This window comes from Leopardus geoffroyi, chromosome D4 (assembly GCF_018350155.1).
Source record: "Leopardus geoffroyi isolate Oge1 chromosome D4, O.geoffroyi_Oge1_pat1.0, whole genome shotgun sequence".
NCBI classification, from domain to species: domain Eukaryota; kingdom Metazoa; phylum Chordata; class Mammalia; order Carnivora; family Felidae; genus Leopardus; species Leopardus geoffroyi.
Window position 1 is genome coordinate 27,653,141 of NC_059342.1, and position 21,205 is coordinate 27,674,345.

At 44.1% G+C, this 21,205-nt stretch overlaps 1 protein-coding gene across 1 annotated transcript; it reads right to left on the bottom strand.

Annotated features, from left to right (window-relative positions):
* Positions 1-18,090: 18,090 nt before the first annotated feature.
* Positions 18,091-20,553, bottom strand: GAS1 (growth arrest specific 1). The gene has a single exon (XM_045468272.1). It carries the CDS (start codon positions 20,412-20,414, stop codon positions 19,374-19,376), a length of 1,041 nt encoding a protein of 346 aa, XP_045324228.1. The 5' UTR covers positions 20,415-20,553; the 3' UTR covers positions 18,091-19,373.
* Between the last annotated feature and the right edge of the window lie 652 nt (positions 20,554-21,205).

Below are 21,205 nucleotides of genomic sequence, written 5' to 3' on the forward strand. Positions count from 1 at the left end.
CCACCCTCTCGCTAGGACTCACAGACCAAATGTGTATGAAGGAAAGGTTGTCCCACAGAGTATTAGCCGTATTATTTTCAAGAGCAACACTACAGCTTTGAATCTCTAAGACAGCATTCCAGTGATGTACCAACTTTTTGCTTTCTAAACATTCATAAGAATTTTACCTACATGCATACATTTAAGATGTACTTTTTAGTTACTATATATCCATTTTATTTATTTATTTTTTTGAAGTTTAGGGGCGCCTTGGTGGCTCAGGCGGTTGAGCGTCCGATTTCAGCTCCGGTCACGATCTCGCGGTTCGTGAGTTCGAGCCCGGCATCGGGCTCTGTGCTGACAGCTCAGAGCCTGGAGCCTGCTTCGGGTTCTGTTTCCCCCTCTCTCTCCGCCCCACCCCTGCTTGGGGTCTCTCTCTGTCTTTCAAAAATGAATAAACATCAAAAAAAATTTTTTTTGTTTATTTATTTATTTTTAATTAAAAAAAATTTTTTTTGAGAGAGAGAGAGCAGGAGTGGGAGAGGGGCAGAGAGAGAGAGAGAGAAAGAGAGAATCTCAAGCAGGCTCCAAGCTGTCAGCACAGAGCCCTATGTGGGGCTCAAACTCACAAACCGTGAGATCATGAACTGAGCTGAAATTGAAAGAGTCAGATGCTTAACTGACTGAACCACCCAGGTGCCCCAACATACCCATTTTCTGCCTAGGGAAGACTGAGACTCACAGTGTAAGTGGCAGGAGGGGTTACAATTCTCACATGCTCCTGTTTCTTCTTTGACTTCCTTTCTAGAGGGTAAGCTCATTAAGGGCAGAGAGAGTTCCATCACTGCTTTTGTCTCCTCTGCCTAGAAATGATACTGAACTTTCACTGAATAAATGACTGAATTTTCTGGCTCTTCCTGACTCTTGCTTTTACTTGGGGAAACAAACCCAATTAGAAGTAATTTTCTACTTCATTAAACTATGATGGTTTGGTTTTTGTGGTGAGTGGTTCCATAATAAGATCATTTTAATTCAAGATCCATAACAAGTGCTTTGGGGATATTCTCTTAGATGTTAGCCAGGAAGGTTACTGCTTTCATAGGGGGATTGAAGGACTCTTCCTAAAACTACACCAAAAGATGCTTCTGCTCCATCCATGGAAGCCCGTCATCCTTCAGCTTACATGGGTGTTCCTCAAAGTGTGGTCAATAGAATCTGTGGGGATGTTGGTCAAAAACAGTTTCTCATGCCCCAGCCCGCCGAGGTTCTGAGTCAGTAGGTATAAGAGAGAAGCCCAGGAATCTGCTTTTGAACAGGCTCCCCAAAGAATCTTACGCCCGCTGCAGTATGGGAAACGCTGGGTTAAAGTTTTGACCCCTGTGATTGAAGATGGCCTGAGAAGGAGCCATCGTCATCCGCAATGTGATACTATTATATGCTGTGATAATTACTTTAGGGGAAATGAGCTTTCTCGAAAACGAAGCCTAACTAAGGAATACATCTGCAGTAGCTGGAAATAAATCAAAACAGTGAAAGAAATAAAAATTTGACTGCAAGCCTGTCACCTCTTTTTCTTAACAGAAATTGTCTCACAGTTCTGGAGGCTGAAGTCTGCGATCAGGGTGGAGAAGGGTGGAGTCCTTCTGGGGGCTGTGAGAAGGATCTGCTTCATGCCTCTCCCCTGGCTTTTGGTGGTTTGCAAAGCATCACCCCATCTCTGCCCTCCTCGTCGCGTGTGCAGGTGTGATGGTGTCCAAATTTCCCCTTTTATAAGGCCACCAGTCATGTTGGTCCATTCCCGTATGACTTCTTTTTAACTTCACCGATTACATCTGCGATGACCCTATTTCCAAGTCAGTTCACGTCCTGAGTTACGGGGAGTTAGGACTTGCACGTACAAATTTGGAAGGGAGAGACCCGATTTAAGAAAAAAAACATCCTCTATCCTGGACGAGTAGGCACCAGGGACACTTGAACTCGGTGGGGCCGATGCCAGCCCCAGGGCAGGTTTGTCACCTCTGCGCGCTGGGGGCACAGAAGTGTCCCTGTGACAGCAGCCACATCGAGAGTGAAACAGACTGTCCAATAGAGTCTCAGCCTGAACTAGTGGGTAAAGGGTATATAGTGGGGGAGTGAAGCCACTGGCAGAAGAACTGAGGAGACCAGAGTAGCAAAGACTGAAGCACATAAACTAAGGAGGAGGGCAGAGAAAGTACTGTCCCTGGGGCCATCGCAACATTTCTATATGCAGAAGCTTAGGGGCACCAGTGACGAGGGAGATTGGGAAACTTCCCTAGAAACGGTGCTGACTTAGCAAGCATCTGATCATTTCCACACAGCTCATGTCAACATTTGTTTGGATGGCTGGCGGGGGAAGTTGAGAGAACTATGGGGGGAGCAGTAGCACCCCTCCCCTTGTGCCGTCCCTGCTATCCGTTGCTGGCCAGTGATGGTGATAGCGACCAGGGTAATTATGCATGTTTTTGCAGCTTGTAGCTTAGTTCCTGGTACCTATGAAATACCTTAATGAATATTGCTTGAATGAGTAGCTAAGGCCTCACTGAAGACCAAGCACGTTTGCTTCCTGGGACAAACATTCTCACCGATGACATCACGAGCAAATTGAAGTCAAATGGCAGGCCTGCAGTGTGCTTGGTTGCCAAAAAGAATTTATTCCAAAAGGATTAATCGGATTGGCTCTGGGATGTTTTATAGAATCCATAATGGGAAGGGAATGTTTACTATGAGAGCCAGCAAGGGAGGCTAGATGCTGGAGTCACACATAAAGGATCCTTAAGTTTTATTGCTAACCAAACCTACCTTGGCCACTCTTTCCCAATGGGGAAATATTTATATCAGAAGCTGGAGAAAACTTTTGAGGAACCGATACGTTTGAAGTAACCCTGTCCCTGTGACCGGGATAGCATGATTTGTGGCTCCAATAATCATAATATTGCTTCCCATTTGACTGGGTGTCTGTGTGATGCAGGATCAACTTTATAGGAAGAACTCATTTGGTCAGCATTCTCCCCTCTTCTGGAGCTATTAGGGTTGATAAGATCATCTCCATATTCCAGTGACAGTAACAGCTGTCATTCACTGACCATCTGCTCGTGTTCCTGCACACGAAGATACAAAACCTTCATTCCTGGTTCTTTAGGGAGTCCTGGGTTTTCTATAAGAATCCACTCAGTTCTGGGGCGCCTAGGTGGCTCAGTTGATTGGGCGTCTGACTTCGGCTCAGGTCATGATCTCACAGCTCGTGAGTTCAAGCCCCGCGTCGGGCTCTGTGCTGACAGCTCAGAGCCTGGAGCCTGCTTCAGATTCTATGTCTCCCTCTCTCTGCCCCTCCCACACTCAGGCCATGTCTCTGTCTCTCAAAAATAAATAAACATTAAAAAAAAAAAAAAAAAGAACCCACTCAATTCCTAGGGCACCCTTTTCCCCACTAGTCCCCTCTGCATCTAATTTTCTGTTTTTCCTGTGTTCTCATTCCCCACTTTGCCTTTTGAATCTGTTTATCTACTCCAGCTGTTAATCCGCAGTGAGGAGAAGCTCTGTCTTCTTGAAGCACACCCCCACCCCCATCACTTTAAAAAATCAAGAGTATCATGAGGGGATGGCAATGTGGGATAGAATGTTATAAAAGTTTCATAGGAAAAAAAATAGAAAAAAAAGAGTTTTATAGGTGAAGGGTACGCATGTAAGTTCCATACAACAGATCATTTAAGGGGATGTTAGATGTTCCCTATTCTTGTTTCTTCTTGTTGTTGGATCTGATCTTGTTGTCCTCGTTCTCACTCTCTTCTCTTACTTCTGACTTCGCCACTACAAATTATGGTTCATTTTTCATAAAAAGCATTTGAATTATCTTTCCGTGTTCTCCAGTCAACCTTTTCATTCTGAAGCCTCCCTCCCTGCCCTCGCCTCAACCTATCAATGTCCTTCCTACATACACAAATTCCTCCCTCCGAGGGACTTTGGTTCCAGCTGGGAAAGTAAGTTTTCTCACTTGCCTTTGATCTCATAACAATTCTCTAAGGAAGATAATTGATTACCACTGTTTTGCTTCTCTGCAAAGAAACCAGTAATATGTATTGTGCACTCTAAGTACAGATAGATTGCAAAGAAAAAATACCAGTAACAAAGCAGAAGAAACAAGTTATATGATGTATTGGAAGAAGGAGGAAAGGCTTAGGAAAAGTTATTGTTTTCCTTAAGAGGACAGAACAGAAACTGATTAACTTTCGGCATTGAGAGAAAATAATGGTTGTATATGGGTCAAATTTAAGGATGAACCCTGGAGAAAAACAAAAATGCAATGTATGACTTCTAAACAATTAGGGACCGGGGAAGACAGTAAAACATGACATGATTAACTCAAGGAAGGCGATCAAAGTGGGAGCAGAGGGAAAACAAAGTAAGCATGGTGAATTTAAAGTACAAAATAAGAAGATAAGAATGAATTGAAACCAACCAGTAACCAGTAAATGTAAATAGATTCAAATTGCCCATGAAAAGATACAAGCTCTATTGGATTAAAACAAACAGTATGGATCAACCAACCAATGAAACAAAACTCACCCCACCCAACTATGTGTTCTTTATAAAAACTAAAATAAAAGAACATAAAAGGATTGAAAATGAAGAAATATAAGAAGTTATATCACACCCTGAAGAGTGTTAAAATGTATACGAGTAGGGTGAAGCAAATTATGAAATAAGATGTGCATTTTGATTTTATTTAAATTATAGAAAATATTGGAAGGTAATATGTAAATGACATAGATTATCTCTACGTATTATTATTTTAGGCGCTTTTTATTTTCACCTTCTTGATTAACTTTATCTTCTACACTTTCAATGTGTATGCATTACCCCGTAAAAAAGAAAAGGCAAAGTGAGGTTTACTTCACAAAAAATAAATAGCATAAGTTAACAAAATAAAAGCGGATGCAGCAGCATTATGATAAGAAAAGAATACAATGAAAGACAGAGGTCGCTGAAAGGGCAAAGTGTTATGGTTCATGTTGTTAGAATATATTTTGAGTCATAAAGATAAAATGGTCATGTAACTAAGTGCATTGAACACCAAGCTCTCAAAACAGATGTGCACCACTTGATAGGAACCAAAGGAGAAATTAATGAATCAACTTGGATGATTCCACAGAATCCACAATAAAAGACTTTAACATACCTTTTTGAGAAAACAACAGAAAAAAAGATACAGAGAATTCTGATATTGAAATCAATATACCGGTAAACGGAGGGGCAGGGGATGAGTGAAATAGGTAAAAGGGATTAAGAATACACTTATCTTTCATATTAATTTTTTAAAAAGTAATCTCTACACCCCACAACAGGGACTCACACCCATGACCCAAGATGACATATAAGATGTTCTATAGATCGAGGCAGCCAGGTGCCCCAAGAGTACATTTACCTTGATGAACACTGAGTAATATATAGAGTTGCTGAATTGCTATATTTTACACCTGAAATTAAAATAGCACTGTATGTTAATTATGCTGGAATTTTTTTTTTTAATTTTTTTTTTTCAACGTTTATTTATTTTTGGGACAGAGAGAGACAGAGCATGAACGGGGGAGGGGCAGAGAGAGAGGGAGACACAGAATCGGAAACAGGCTCCAGGCTCTGAGCCATCAGCCCAGAGCCCGACGCAGGGCTCGAACTCACGGACCGCGAGATCGTGACCTGGCTGAAGTCGGACGCTTAACGGACTGCGCCACCCAGGTGCCCCAATTATGCTGGAATTTATAAATAAACAAATAAACAAACAAACAAACACGAAAATATGAAAATAAATTGACATACCATTGTAAAAAAGGATCCTAACAGAATCACAGATTGCACCCTCCTTTCTTACGGACCTAAAATATGCACAAAATCTTTGACCATATTCATAGCCATAAATGAAATAGCATTAAGTTGCAAAAAAAAAAAAGCAGAAATTACTAGACTCTGTTCATTCATCATTTTGATTAAGATTGTATAATGAGAAAGTAACACCTAAAAACTTAAAAACAAAATCTCGATAACTCTGAGGTTAAAGAGCCAGTCAAAATGGGAAGGATGTACTCTTTGCAATGAATGACAATAAGGGAATAACACATCAGAGTCTGTACGATGTGACCTAAGTAGTTTCAAGAAATCAATTTATTAGAAAGCATGAAAAAATTAAAATAAATGAAGTAGCCGTTTAGGGCAGAAACCCGAGAAAAGAAGAAAACTAAAAAATAAAGTAGAAGAATGAAATGAACAAAGGCATAGCTGGAATTAATAACAGAAGAAACAATCACAGCATGAATTTCATGGATGAAACTTAAAATTTGCTTCTTCAAAGGACCAATAATATAAACAAAATTTCAGAAGAAAGAAGGTATGTAAAAAGTTAAGAAAGAAGGAAGATAAAGAGAATTTGAGATTAAAAATATGAAAGAGAATATTGTGTGCAATATAATTTTAGTATGTTAAAAATATGAATGAAAGCAACTTTATTTTATAAAAGTATAAATCACCAATAGTAGCTAAAGAAGTAGAATTCCTCAATAAGCCAATAACCAGTAACAAAACTGAAAAAAATTTCCTTAATTTGATAAAGCATGTACTAGAAACCTATATCAAGCATTACAGTAGAAACATTAGAAGTATACCCCCTAGAGTCAGCATCCAAGAAGCATGGCCACTTATTATCATGTTCTCCTATTTAACATTGTACTGGCAATCTTAGCCAAAACAATATGTCATGAAAAGTAATTACGATGTATAAATATTATAAAGAAAACGATATATAAGTAGTTTTCAAAAGTTGTGTACAGATTCCTGAAGGAATCTTGTCTTGACAAGACTCTTTCAGGCATACGGTGAGATCAGAGCTATTTTCATTAATAATCCCAAGGCACTATTTTCTTTGTGCACCATATTGACATTTGTTTCTACTGATGGAGCAAAAGTAATGGTGAATAAAACTGATGATGATTTCACACAAATCGAGGCAATTATACCAAACTGAACCAGTTAGCATATTCGTCACTGTTAAGCTTGTAAGCTATAAAAATTCAACAGGTCTGGGACGCCTGGGTGGCTCAGTTGGTTAAGCGTCTGACATCAGCTCAGGTCATGATCTCACAGTTTGTGAGTTAGAGCCCTGCCTCCGGCTCTGCGCTGACAGCTCAGAGCCTGAAGCCTGCTTTGGATTCTGTCTCCCTCTCTCTCTGCCCTCCCCTGCTCACACTCTGTTTCTCTCTCAAAAATAAAGATTAAAAAAAAATTCAACAGTTTCACCTAAGAATCACCTTAATGAAACAATAAAAATTTTATTTAATCTTAACACATGAATACACATCTTTTCCACGGTCTATGCGATGAAATGGGAAGCACATTTAACGCATTTCTGCTGCCTAAAATCACTTATGTGATTGTTTGAGCTGTAAACTGAATTAACCATTTTCCAAAGGATACCATGAAAGAATGACTGAAAAGGAAGTGATGTTTATTCAGACTTGGCTATTTGGCAAACATTTTTTTCAGAAATAAACACAATAAATTCAAGGAAAATAACAGAATTTATTGCCTCTAGTCTCATTTGATCTTGCATGGAAAAATGAGAATTTTGGAAAACTTGTACCCTGAAGTATGAACGTAACGTATTTCCAATAATTAGAGAATTTTATAATAATATCAGTGGTGATATTAACAAACGTTATTTATTTAATATCTGAAAATAAAATGCGTCAATATTTGGATTATCTTCATAAGCCAGTGACAAATATTTTTTAAAAGACTAGTGGACAGTGTTACAAAATCATGCATGGATAAAAGAGCCGTTTATATACCAAGACAGACCAGTAGATTTTAATGTCACAGACTATGAAATGTTTATTGATATGGCTTTAGATTCTGTCTTACAATTAATCTTTAAAAATCTACCACTTATCGGGGTACCTAGGTGGCTCAGTTGGTTAAGAATCAGACTCGATTTCAGCTCAGGCCATGATCTCACAGTCGTGAGAACAGGTTCTACACTAGGCGTGGTGCTTCCTTGGGTTTCTCTCTCTCCCTCTTCCTCTGCCCCTCCCCCACTCATTCTCTCTTCCTCTCTCTCTTTCTCTCTCTCTCTCTCAAAAACGTTAAAAAATAGAAAGTAAAAAATAAATAAAAATCTCCTACATGTTGAGTGTTGTTGTGTATCAAAGAAGCATGTCCACCATTATCTGAAAAGACTAGGACATTTTTCCTACCTTTTGTAACTACACACCTAAGGCCAGATATGTTGTTGTTTTGGAAAATACACTTAGGTTTCACAAGGATATTTTTCATGTTAGCATGTAATAGATTATGATGATTTTTCGATCAACTGTTAAATATTTTCACAATTTGTGTTTCAATTTCTGTTTTGTTGCGAGAGAGCGTGTTATGTGTGCACAGGCATGTGCTCGAGCAGGGAAAGGTTAGAGGGAGAAGGGAGAGAGAATTTTTTTTTTTTAATTTTTTTGCGATGTTTATTTTTGAGAGAGAGAGAGAGAGGGAGACAGAGCACCAGCGGGGGAGGGGCAGAGAGAGAGGGAGACACAGAATCCGAAGCAGGCTCCGGGCTCCCAGCTGTCAGCACAGAGCCCGACTAAGGGCTCGAACCCGTGAGTTGTGAGATCATGACCTGAGCTGAAGTTGGACACTTAACTGATGGAGCCTCCCAAGCTCCCTGGGAGAGAGAGGATCTTAAGCAGGCTCCACACCCAGCACAGAGTCCAACTCAGCGCCTGATTTCATGACCATGAGGTCGTGACCTGAGCCGAAATCAAGAGTCGGATGCTTAAGTGACTGAGCCACCCAGGTGTCCCTGTTTTCATTTCTATTATGATAAATATGGAGATATATATATATAAACCCACTGTGTAGTAAAGAAGTTAACCTTACCTAAAAAGAGATCTGGTCTTTACTCTTAGCTTCTAGGAGGTAATTTTTATTTGCTTAGAGGCCTTGGATTAACCAGATGGTAATGATGTGATTTAAGTTGAAAGCTGGCCACATCTCAGGGTGGGGTGACCAAATCAGAAAGGTCAACAATGTGATTTACGGGTATTGGTTTACCTAGAGACTGAGATCGATGACAAGAGCAATCACCCGGTCATGCCTGTATAATGGAACCCGAATAAAAACTCTAAGCCCTAGGCTTGGGCAAGCGTCCCTGGTTGGCAACAATCTGTGCCTATTTTCGCACCAGGAGAGTACACAGATGCTCCGCATCTGATACTTCCTTGGACTTCCCTCTACAATGTTTTCCCCTGTTGATTTTAATATGTATCTTTTCCCTGCGACAAGCTATAACCGTGAGTATAGCTTTCATGAGTTCTGTGAGTCCTTTTAGAGAATTACTAAACCTGAAGGCGGTTTGGGGAACCCCCAAAGTTTGCAATTGGCGTCAGAACTTTGAGCAGTCTTAGAAGCTGTGCACCCCAACGCTTCCTACCCACGTAACGAAAGCTAGGTAATTTTTAAGAATATAAAGTTTCTTAAAACCAATAAGTTTGAGAAACATTAACATGTTTTCTATATGTGTAGAAAGAAAAATCTCGATTTTCTAGCCAAATAAATGGCTCTGCTAGTAACAAGAACCCTTAAGAGATCGACAAAGTATTTAGATACATGATCAATGTTCAAAAACCAAGTTTCCTATACACCAGCAATAATTAATTAGCTAATATGATCATCATCATCATCATCATCATCATCATCCAACATAAACCAAAGTACCTAGGAATACATCTGAAAAGACCTGAGTGAAATAAATGCAAATAAAACTTTCAGTAAGACCTGTTTATATATCAAAGTAGCATTTTTCCAATTAGAAAAACTCACTACTATAAAGGTGCCGGGGGTCTCCATATTCACATATGAATTATATCCAATGCAAATAAAATCCCGATAAAAGCTCTTTAAAGAAATGCTATGACTGATCCTAAAGTTCTTTTGGAAGACAAAAAGAACAGTAGTAAGCAAAGTGAAATGCTTTGAAATAGAGGAAAGTAAAGAAATGGTCCTACAAGGTAGCGAACCACATTGCCAGTCTTTTGTAAATAAAATAATAGAACAGGATTTCAGGTCTCTTCTGGCTTTTTGATTCTAACATTCTATAAATTCTGAAAATTAAGGCTATAAACTACTTTCTTATTTCTCTTTTCCCTATACAGCCAGCAGAAGATGTGAGGATAGAACCCAAGGACATGATTCATTATTGTGGAAGAGTGTTTACAAAATGGCTTCCAAAATTCTCCCCATCTCTGGATACAGTTGGACTTTGACTCTCTTCCCATTAAGAGCTGGAGTCTATTTCTCCACCCCTTGGAGTTGGGCATGGTCACGTGATTTGCTTTTTCCCTGGGACACTGGCAAATGTGATGCAGGAGCAACTTGAAAAGTGCTTGCACATTGGAGCTTCTTCTCTTGCTGCCCTTGGAGTCCAGCTGTCATGCGAAACCTAAGCTAGCCAGTTAGACACTAGGGACCCATGTCCCAGTTGTCCCCATCACATCAGCCAATTGCCCGTCATGCGAATGAGGCCACCTAGAACCAGCCCTATCCCACCTGACCCATCAGCTAACTACAGCCAAGTGAGTTCAGAAAAGGTCAGCAGAATTCCCCAGCTGAGCCCTGTCCAAGCTGCCCTATCACAACACTGTGAGCAAATAAATGATAAAAACGTTAAGGCACTAAGTTTCGGGTTATCTATTATGAACAGAAGCCAGATTACAAAATAACTAATTTCCTGTCAGTATCCTATGTATTGGCAGTCTTTTTTTTTTTTTTTTAATAGTTGTGGTTACAATAGATAGAACTTTGCAAAAAGAGACAAAAGTCAGGTGACAATGAGCAAGGACTGCATTAGACAATTTAAATGATATAAGAGGGTGTTATTTATTTCTAGATCTTACTGAAGGTTATTTTAAAAATAATATGCAATATGCAATTATGTGATTAATTTACTCATTAGGGTAATTTGTTTTCCAGAATATAATAGAGCATTTCATTTTGGCACATGTCAAGAATCAAGGTACATTTTAGCTCCTGAAAGTGCCATGGCAGTTTTTGACTTAGCTCTCCCATTCTGAAATTCACTAGAAGACACCTGTCCAATAAACTGCAAAATTATAAGATTTAATTGTTCCACTTGTAAAGCACATAAAAAACCAGACTGATTAGTCATTGATAGAGAAGTATATATTTTCCCCACACATATCTGTGAGGCAGGGACACGCTTTGAGAAAGGTAAGACACACAAAACACTTAGTGAATGGGTAGAGGGAAAAGAAGAAGGTATGTTCTACTCTTTAGTAAGTGAAGGATGGTCTCATTACGACGCCCGAGGGAGCGAAATTCAGAAAGCAGTTTCCTAGCAGGGACCACACTCCCTGCAGGCAGGAAGCTTTGCTTTTTGGTTCCCTGCTGTAGTTCTGGTGGCCAAACGTGTCCCTCGGCTCCTGGTAAGTGCTCAGTAAACACTGATTGATTGAATGAATGAATGAATGAATGGAAGATCTCCTGAGGCTTTTCTTGCTCTCACATTTTTATGTTTTTATGATTTATTTTCATCTGTCATATGCTTTTTCAAATAGAGCGATTTTACAGTTTGAATTATGTTAGGCTTCAAAACCATCACTTTTTCTTCACAAGAATTTGAGGTGTAGTGAGCAAATGAGGAAAAAGATACGTTCCTGTGAAGTCGAGGTAACTGGGGACAGTGATCACAAATGCTGAACCTGTACTTTTTTATTTCTTCCTTATGGCTCTGAGTGTTATTATTTTAAAAACATTTTAAAGCTGTATTTTTTTAAACGTTTATTTTTTAATTAATTAATTTATTTATTTATGTTTTGATAGAGAGACAGAGTGTGAACAGGGGAGAGGCAGAGAGAGAGGGAGACACAGAATTGGAAGCAGGCTCCAGGCTCTGAGCTGTCAGCACAGAGCCCAACGCGGGGCTCAAACTCACGGACCATGAGATCGTGACCTGAGCCGAAGTCGGATGTTTAACCGACTGAGCCACCCAGAGGCTCCGTATTTTAAAAACATTTTAATATGAAAGTAGGATACTGTATATTCATTAATAAAATTTGGGAAACATAAATATATAAGGAAGAAAATAGTAATTATCTGCAATACCACCACTGCTAACATTTTAGCACATAGATAAATGTCCTATAGACAGATGGTTAGGAAAAATCATTTGAATTTGGTGCAGTCTTTCAAAAGTGCATGGGCTATTCAGGCTTTCTGTACTTTGAGAATCCATACAGCATAAAAGCTATGATCTTAATCTCTTGACACAAACATGTCAATTGTATATGCTATTCATTGAATAACCACAGTTATGAAAACATCAGTTCCTCCATCCTCAAAGTGGAAATAATAGTGAAAGGAACATAAAGATGTTGTAATGATGACATTATACCTATTGTGCATGGCACACTGTGCGTGGCACATCATAATCACTCAACAATATTAACTATCATTATTACTCTTATTTTAATGCAGTGGCATAATTTTGATAATTTTTTATTTTCCTCCAGACAGTTTGGATTATAATTATGATTACTACCATTGCTATAATGAAGAAGATTTTGATCACTTATATTAGAAACCCAGTCAATTCATCTTACTTTTCAAGATTTATTCATAGTATTGGCCCCTCTAAGCATTTTATATTTAGGTGGCCATGACCGGAAATTTTATTATTCCTGGTTCCTGCTCTTCCTCGGGCATCTTTGACCTTCTCTAACCCCTCCTGAGATTCCTTTTCTGGGCACTCTCTTCCTCTCCCCACTGCACTTCTTTGACCGTGCACTTGTCCTTGGGTGCGTCACTTGTAGAGTTTTAACGGTGATTACTGCACGAGTCTGACTTCTGCCCCAAGCTTCAGACCTGCGGTTCGTTTCCTGTAATACACTGCCAACTGGGATATTCTGGGTATCCTGGACTATGACTTGCCCTCCAAACTTTCTTCCTCTGGGACAGAAGATGGCCTCATCCACCAATTGACTGAGCCAGAAACCCAGTAGTCGTGTTGCCCCCCTCCAACACTCCGTGTTTGACCCATCCCAGTGTCTTGAATCTGCCTTCTCTCTCCCCTCACGGTCTTTGTCCACTGGACCTGGCAGTATCCCCACCCCCACCCCCTGTTCTCCCAGTCTCTGGTCTTCCCTTCTGCCAACTGTCGTGTACTCTGCTCAGGAAGGTGAACTTCTGGAGCTGTCAGCTAGGAATTCCCAGACGCTTCCCGTGTGCGTGGTGTAGCCAATGCCTAGCATGACATCCAAGGCTTCTGTGGCCTGGTGTTTACTTACCCTTCTTTCAAGCCTCGTTCTTGCTACTTCCTACTTTATGCTGTGACCATTGCAAAGGGTCACCACCTGCGCGCACACAGTATCCTTTTCCATCCCCCCTTGCCTTAGCACATGCGGTTCCCTCTGGTGGAAGTGTTTTCCCACCTTTCTCCTTGCCAATTTCCTATCCTGCCTTCAGACTTAGCTTCAGCATCACCTTCCCCAAGAAGCTTTCCTTAAACCCAATGTTGGGCCAAGTCATTCTATCATTCTCCTCCGGGCTCTTTATTTGATGCTGAACATATGTGTGTGTCTGTCTCCCTATCCTGACTGCCACCTGTCCAGGGACAAGGTATTCTATATTCACACTGGTGCCGCCACAGAGAAGAGGCCCAGAGAGTGCCTGTGGAACCACAGCTCATTCTTTCTGTTCCTCATCCCTTCCCCTCACCTGGTGAGGGTTACTCAGTCGTTAGGATTAATCATCCTAAAATCTTCTTTCAGTGATTGCTAATAGGTGTCCTTACCTGACAGGTAAGAGGTCTCACAGGTTCAAATTAAAGGCTGGCTGGCTGGCTGGCTGGCTGGCTGGCATTTTTGTGAGAGAGATATCTACAAGGGGGTCCTCAAATCTCACCAAAATGTTTTGTTTTGATGCTTCGTAGCATCGAATCAGTGATAAAATACATGATAAGATTTGGCTGTGAGATATCGTTCCATTCTGGTATCCAAGAACACACAGATACCCTATACAGCTTATAAAATCTGAATGTAGAAATAAACGTGTAGGAATGTATATAGATAACCAGGGAGCATAGGGGTGTCTATCAAGTTGGAAACGGATAATACCATTCTATTTTTTGTTACAGGTTGAAGATGTCCTTGATGCAACCGTGTATGTTGACCTGTTTGCAGATTTGGCCACGGAACGGTTTGCTTAAGGAGAGCTCATCGACACTACCGATCGTGCATATCAACACCACTGAGAGTAACTGATTCTTTGATCTGCTTTAGGAAAAGCGAACTTGTAGCCCCACAGAATCACCCAAATTTAGTTTCGACAGATGCCGTGTCCAAAAATGGAGACCTCTGCTTTCCCTCTGGTACCCGGAGCTCCTGAAATAAGGGAAGGAAGCACTCTGAGGATCTCAGCAGCCCTTCCGGCTTCCGTTGCATGCATATCACACGGGGTTTGGAGGTAGTCCTCCGAAATATTAGCTGAAAGCTCCCTCAGAAAGCAAATCTTTCCCACATCCTTCCCTGCAGTTCCTCTTTAAGAGGGTGTCAGCATGGCTGAAAGAATGAAGTGGCCGTACATTGTCTGGCTGTGCTATTATGTGCTTAACATTTCCATAACAAAAGTGCCACTCGACTTCTCCCCGATTAATGCAGCTCGAGGGCTCTTGTCGGCCTTTAATAAAACATTGTTGAAATCATTTATTTAGAGCCCCTGGTTACTAGTGGGAGAATGACCATCTTTGTGCCAAAATATAGTGTATACAGTCCACTATTTTGTAGTAGATCATTCTGTTATTTAAGAAATTGATTAAATGGATGCCCTAGAAGGTATTTATGCTAATAGCACATTACTTATGTCATTCAGATAGTCAAGGGTGAACCTTTTCAACTGTCCAGGAGAGACAATCCCTCACATAGAATACAGTAACATCCAACTTTACTTAACTCACAAGGCTGCCAGACCCGCTGGAAACCCAGCCCTCCCAGAACTACTCTGGGGCCACGAGGTGTTTGTAACAGGCTGCCTCCCCACAGCTTGCTTTGGGGAGCTGGGAGAAATGGGGTCAACTGACACCGTTTCCGATATTCCTTAGCGTAAGAGGCCAAAAACCAGATAATGTGCTCTTTTCCTTTTACAGGTCCAAAAAGGGATCCATGAGGTTAAATCTGAGAACTTCTGCCGCGGAACCCAGTAAGCTAATGATACAAAGCCAAAGTTCGAAAGTAGAAAGCTTTTAGTGCAGAGCTTGATGTCCCTGAGGGTTCTTGGGACGTTTCTCTCTCTTTATTCTATACAACATGGCGCTGCTGGATGGGGTGGGGGGTGCGAACGCAGGAGTGATGACGAAGGGCACCCCACTCCTGTGGGTTCTCTTGACTCTTTGAGAAAGATGCTACCGGTTCTGAGTTGTGTCTTCATCCGTGCGGCTCCCGTTGGGAGAGCCATGGTGCACCCCGGATGTGTCGGAGTGTGGTGGCCCCTTAAGTTTGTGGCAGATGGCCCCAGGATCTGCGTCCTTATGGACATTTGTCAGGGCCGTGCCTAAGCACAGGGATGTCCTGTTGCTCAGGAGGAGAATTTAGTCCCCTCCAGCCATTTTTCCCTCTCACATATGTGTATTGCTAGCATACATTGCTATAGATTGTTAAAAATAAACAGAGACCTTATGTTATGTCCATTGTGGTCATAAACAAAAGCGTTGCTGTGTGCTTGGGTGAGCAGTGAAGCCTGAACCTCCTTCTATTTACTGTATGGTCACTGTCAGTTCAATGAACTGCCTCCTTGTTCTCCACCATTGTCCTACACTCCCTTAAACATTTGTCACTGAAGTGCCTCCAAAAGACAAATAAACTGTCACTGAGAATGCAAACCTGCTAACGGGGGAAACGGGACCAGACTCAAGGACACATGATTTTACGTGAAATCCAAAAGGAGTTCCTTGCGCCCTTGCAAGACTTCTGAGAAACAAGGCCCTTTTTGAGAATCCCCAGGAAAAGCCAGATACCTTTTTCTTTCAGTAATGGTCCTTCCAGGCATTCTCCATGAGACATTTGGCCGTCTCAAATGTCCAAAATTCCGAAAGGTTCCCCAGAGAGCATGAGATATTACAGATGTCCACATCTGTAAAAATTCTTTCTGCCTCGGAGCAGATGGCAACATACAATCCCATAGCCAACGTTTCTAACATCTCAGCAACCTGTTCTGGAATCCACTAGGTCTGTAGAGGGACCAAGGGGCTCCTGGGCTCTGGTATAGAACTGTTTAAATTAAAATGAGCCACCGATCAATGTTCACTTTCTTTAAGGAAGAAAGCATAAAGCCTCGTGTCCTCTCTCCCCAACAGCGAGCTGTGTTGATTTATTCCAGGCAGATGCTTTTGACAGGACCCTGTAAAATCAAGTCGTGAGTTTATTGTACCAGTTAATTATCAAGCCTTTTCTAGTGCTAATGCCTTTTACTTCTTACTGGGGAAAACTGGGCCTTTTACTGGGACAAAGACTTAACTTTTAGTCAAGAATGTGTTAAAATAACAGGAGATAGAGATGATTTAAATATATTTAAGGACAAATGCAGGAGCATTGCTAACTCGAGGTTTGTAAAGAACGCTGATTTCATTTACAAGTCTCTTGGAATACTCTTTGTTCACTTCCCAAAGAAACAACGCTTCCAGCTTTGTTTTAACAATATGTGTACTCAACCATTCAGGTGACCGAGGATTCCAGCCACAGACCACCCTACAGCTATCTCAGACTTTCTGATGCTACACATACACCCATCTTGGTTTTAGATCCAATAAGAAGTGCCTTGAAGCTGTCCATAAAAGCTGGGAAAAGAGAAGAGTTAGAGGCAAAAGAAACCTGGAAAGTAGGGGTGGGAGTGGAGGGGGGGGGAGTTGGAAGGGGGCATAGCTTTGTTAATTACTTCAGGCAGCAGAGAAATCTGGTTATGTTTTCTCAGTACATGTTAATATCATATAAAGAGACACGAGATCTTGCTAATCTGTCGACCCCTCAGACAAAGTTTATTTGTGGTGACTTTTAAACTCCTGACTCGCCTTCCAATCACCGCGTTTAAAATGAAAAGCTTTAAATAAACACCAGGAATAGAAGATAAATAAACTTTTTTTCCCTCTTGCAAGTGCCTAGCTTGGCGAGGTTCAGACTCAAATCCCCAGAGGACAGAGCGCTCTCTTTTGTGTTAATGTTTAAAAGATTTTCCAATGCCGGAGTTTATTCCTACTGCAAACATTTCTATTTACAAGGTCAAGTGTATCAGCACTCGACACAGCTTAAGAGTGTAATTATTTATCTAAGGGCGTTTGAGTGTAGATCAGTAGCTCTGGCAGGAACCCAGCCTTCAGCCCACTGCTAAACAACTCCTCACAACAATATTACAAGTTCTGGGGATTGTTCCTCTCCCCAGTGTGTTTACTTTTGCCCGCCTGAATGTTTTGTAACAAATTTTTGTACTTTTTCAACAGACGTGTGAAAATGACTTTGAAGGGGTGTCCCAGGTTTCCTAAGACCTATTGGTAACAGATGTTATTGGCATGTTTGATTGTATGAGAATGTCCATAGCTAGATAGAGACACTCCTGGAGGAGGGGCTTGGGGGGGTGTCTCAGTGGAAAAGGAGGGAGGGGTGAGAGACCTCTGGGTTATCCCAAATTGTGTAGAGAAGAGTTAGAGGCAAAAGAAAGGCAAGACACTATCTTGGAGTTCTCTCCATAAAGGTAAAAACCAATGCAGGCCAGTCAGTTTTATCTTTTTAGCTGCTTCATTTACACATGTCTAATTGTTCATTAAATTAGAGGCAGAAATAATAGCCCTCATTTCTTGTCTTGTGCTGTATTTTAATTTCAGTTGATGGTTGATAGATTCCCCGGGGCCCCTCCACCCCCATCCTTACCCATTATTGGGTAACCCACAGTGTAACTCTGGAAAGTAACTACACCATATTCATTATTTAAAAACTCTTTACTGATGTACATATTTTAATAAAACAAATAACCAAAAAATACACAAAGCCATAGTTATTTAAAACATAGGACTTTTTTTTTTTTAAAAACGATGTCTATAAAAATACAATGTTTAAGGCAGTTTGGAAATGCATTTATACATTTCTACAATGTCCATAAATTCTCTTGAAAATAACAATGTTAACTTCAAATCTATAAAATACACTGTACATTTTAAGACTGTTCTAGATAGAGCACACTTCACAATGGACTGTGGGTTTGGATCCCTGGTGACGCACGGATTCTATACATTTCAGGGAGGAAAGTGTAACATGGTTGCAGATTTAAATTTTTAATTTCTTTTTAAAAATAAATTATTTCTGAAGCATACAATTTATAAAAATTCTATATACACAGTACAGCCACTGGTAACAAATCCCAGTTTTAATACACTTTATATAGAAGTACCAGAGTTTAGCACCCTGATAAAAGCAGAGGCAATATATTTTCTCCGCATATTTGTACATACAATTTGATGTAAAGAACAAAAATGACAAGACAAACATCATAAGAGGCTTTCATAGATGGCAGTGCACAGCTCTTTTACATAAAAAGTTGCATTGTTCAACACCACTAGCAACCCTTTAGATCAGCATCTTTTTGACCCTTAATCCTAAGAAATGTGCTAAAAGATCAGAGTGGTGGCAATGAAATTAAGGTCAAGGGCTCAAAGTTGCCCCAAACGAATTCAGGCATATTAACCCCTTCCCATTCCCCCTCCCCCGCCCAAACAGAATTCTGAGCGCTGACCAAGAGTAAACAAATGAATCGGTTAGTGGGACTTTTCTGTTTACTCACGATTGCAATGTCCTCACTGGCCACAATAAAAGTCGACACCGGCACTCCCCGCCCCCCCCCCCCTCACCCCGCACAGTTAAAATGCTAATAAACAGCCCCTTTGCAAATGTAAATCTTCCTTCAAACTCCTGCTCCAAGCCCACTCCTTTGAAACTGTTAAGGCCCCACAGGTCAGTATCCTCTCTCCACATCCCACCCACCCACCCACCCACCCCCGCCTCCCCCATTCCATCCCGGCATCCTAAACTCTAGCTAGGCCGGTTTCCGCTGGGCAGACGAGCTGGGAGTTTCTGGAGCCTGGAATGGGAGGGGGAGGATGTCCAAGAAGTCATGCTCGGGAGAGGACACGGGAGAAGTGCCAAGAGTCGTGCAGGAGAGACCCGCTAGGCAGAGTCTACTTAGTACACGCTTTGGAAAGTATCCAAACCATCCCCTCGGTCCCCGTGCCACAGGTGCCCCGGCGCAGGCCCTCCCGCAGCCCACGGCGGGGGACTCCAGGGCTAAAAGAGCAGCGGCAGCAGCGGCAGCAAGATGGAGGCGAGCGGGGTCCAAGCGCCTCCGGGCGCCGAGCGACCGCCGCCGCTGCTCCTGCGCCCCGGCCCGTAGGGCAGGTCCCCGCGGCCGCCCGTGGCTGCAGCGCCGCCGCCCGGGCGCGCCGGGTGCGGGACGCCGTCGTCATCGTCCAGCGGCTGCTCGCCGCCCGCGCCCCCGGCGCGCTGCTCGTCGTCGTAGTCCTCGTCGTAGTAGTCGTCCAGGCCCCCGTCCGAGCCGCTGCTGCCCGGGCCGTTACCCAGCTCGGCACCGAAGCACAGGCGGGCCATGTTCTCCTTGACCGACTCACAGATGGGCCGTTCCAGGCCGTCGCACACGCAGTCGTTGAGCAGCGCCGCCTTGGGCACGGCCAGCATGTCCTCGATGACCGTGCGGCACTCGTCGGTGCAGCGCAGCCCGTTGAAGAGCTTGCCGCAGTAGGTCAGGTAGCGGCTGAGGGCCAGGTTGCAGCGGCTGTCGCGGTCGCAGCGCCGCCGGGCCTCCGTGCAGCCCATGACCCCGCCCGCGCCCGGGCCGCCCGCGCCGCCGCTGCTCGTCCGGGGCAGGCACGGCTCAATGGCGCGCTTGGTGGACTTGCAGTTCTCGTCCTGCGCGCAGTCACAGTCTTCCAGGGCGGGCCCGCGGCGCGTGTGGTTGAGCTGAATGAGCGCCGAGATGCAGTGGCTCGGGCAGCGCCAGCGCGACGAGAACGAGGCGGCCGAGGCCGGGAAGGCGGCGGCGGCGGCGGCGGCCCCCGGCGCGTCGCCCCCGCCGCGCTGCGCCAGTACGGGCGCGCACGCCTCGGCGTACTGGTTGTAGGCGTAGCTGCACTCCGGCTCCCCCTGGCACTGCAGCAGCGCCTGCCAGCAGATGAGGCGGCGGCCGTGCGCCAGCCCCGAGCCCCGCGGCGCCGAGCCCAGCAGCTGCAGCAGCGCCATCAGGCACAGCCAGGCGCCCGGCACGGTCCCCGCGCGGGCCCCGCCGCCGCCGCCCAGCAGCCCTGCCACCATCGCGGGCAGCGGCGGCCGCCGGGCGAAGAGGGGAAAGGAGACGAGGCGCGGGCAGCGGCGGACGCGGAGCCGGTGGAAAAGTTTGCCCCAGTCCTGCCAACTTCTTGCATGAGTGTTTTCATAAATCCATGCGCGCCGCTCGCTGGTGCCGCGCCGCTCGCAGAAGGTCGGGTCGCCCGCTCGCTCGGGCTGTGGTGGTTTCCCAGAAATGCACAGCCGCGGAGAGCCCCTCCGCTCGGCCCCCGGCGGTGGCGGGAGGCGCTCACTGCCGCCCCGGGGGGCTGCGGGCCGCGGGGCCGCGGCGGGGCTGCAGGACCGCGCGGCGCCGCGGGTGCATTTTGCTCCGCGCCTGCAGATCCGTTGTGCGGCCGCAGCGGCTCCTTCCTCCCGGGCTCAGCGCCGCGCCGCCGCCGCCGCCACCGCCGCCGCTGCGGGCTCTAGCATCGCGCCGCTTCCTGGCTCGGGTCGGTGCGCTGCCCGCCTTCCCGCGGCCCTGGACGCCCGCGTCCCCTCCCCCTCCGCCCGCGGCGACCCCGGCCTCTCCGTGCTCCGGGGAGCCCTTTCCGGGCGGCGCGGGGAGAACAAGAAACTCGGCGCGGCCGGAGAGCGGCTCCCGGGCTTCCCTCGGCGGCGGCTTCTCGGGTGACAAGGGGCCCCGGGAGCGGATCCGCTGAGCCCGGCTGCGGACTCGCTGGCTGCGAGGCTTTAAATACAAAAGTGGGCCGGGAGCCCCCGCGTGGTGCCGCGGTGCCCCCTCATTATGCATGCATGGAAAAGCAAACAAACAAAAA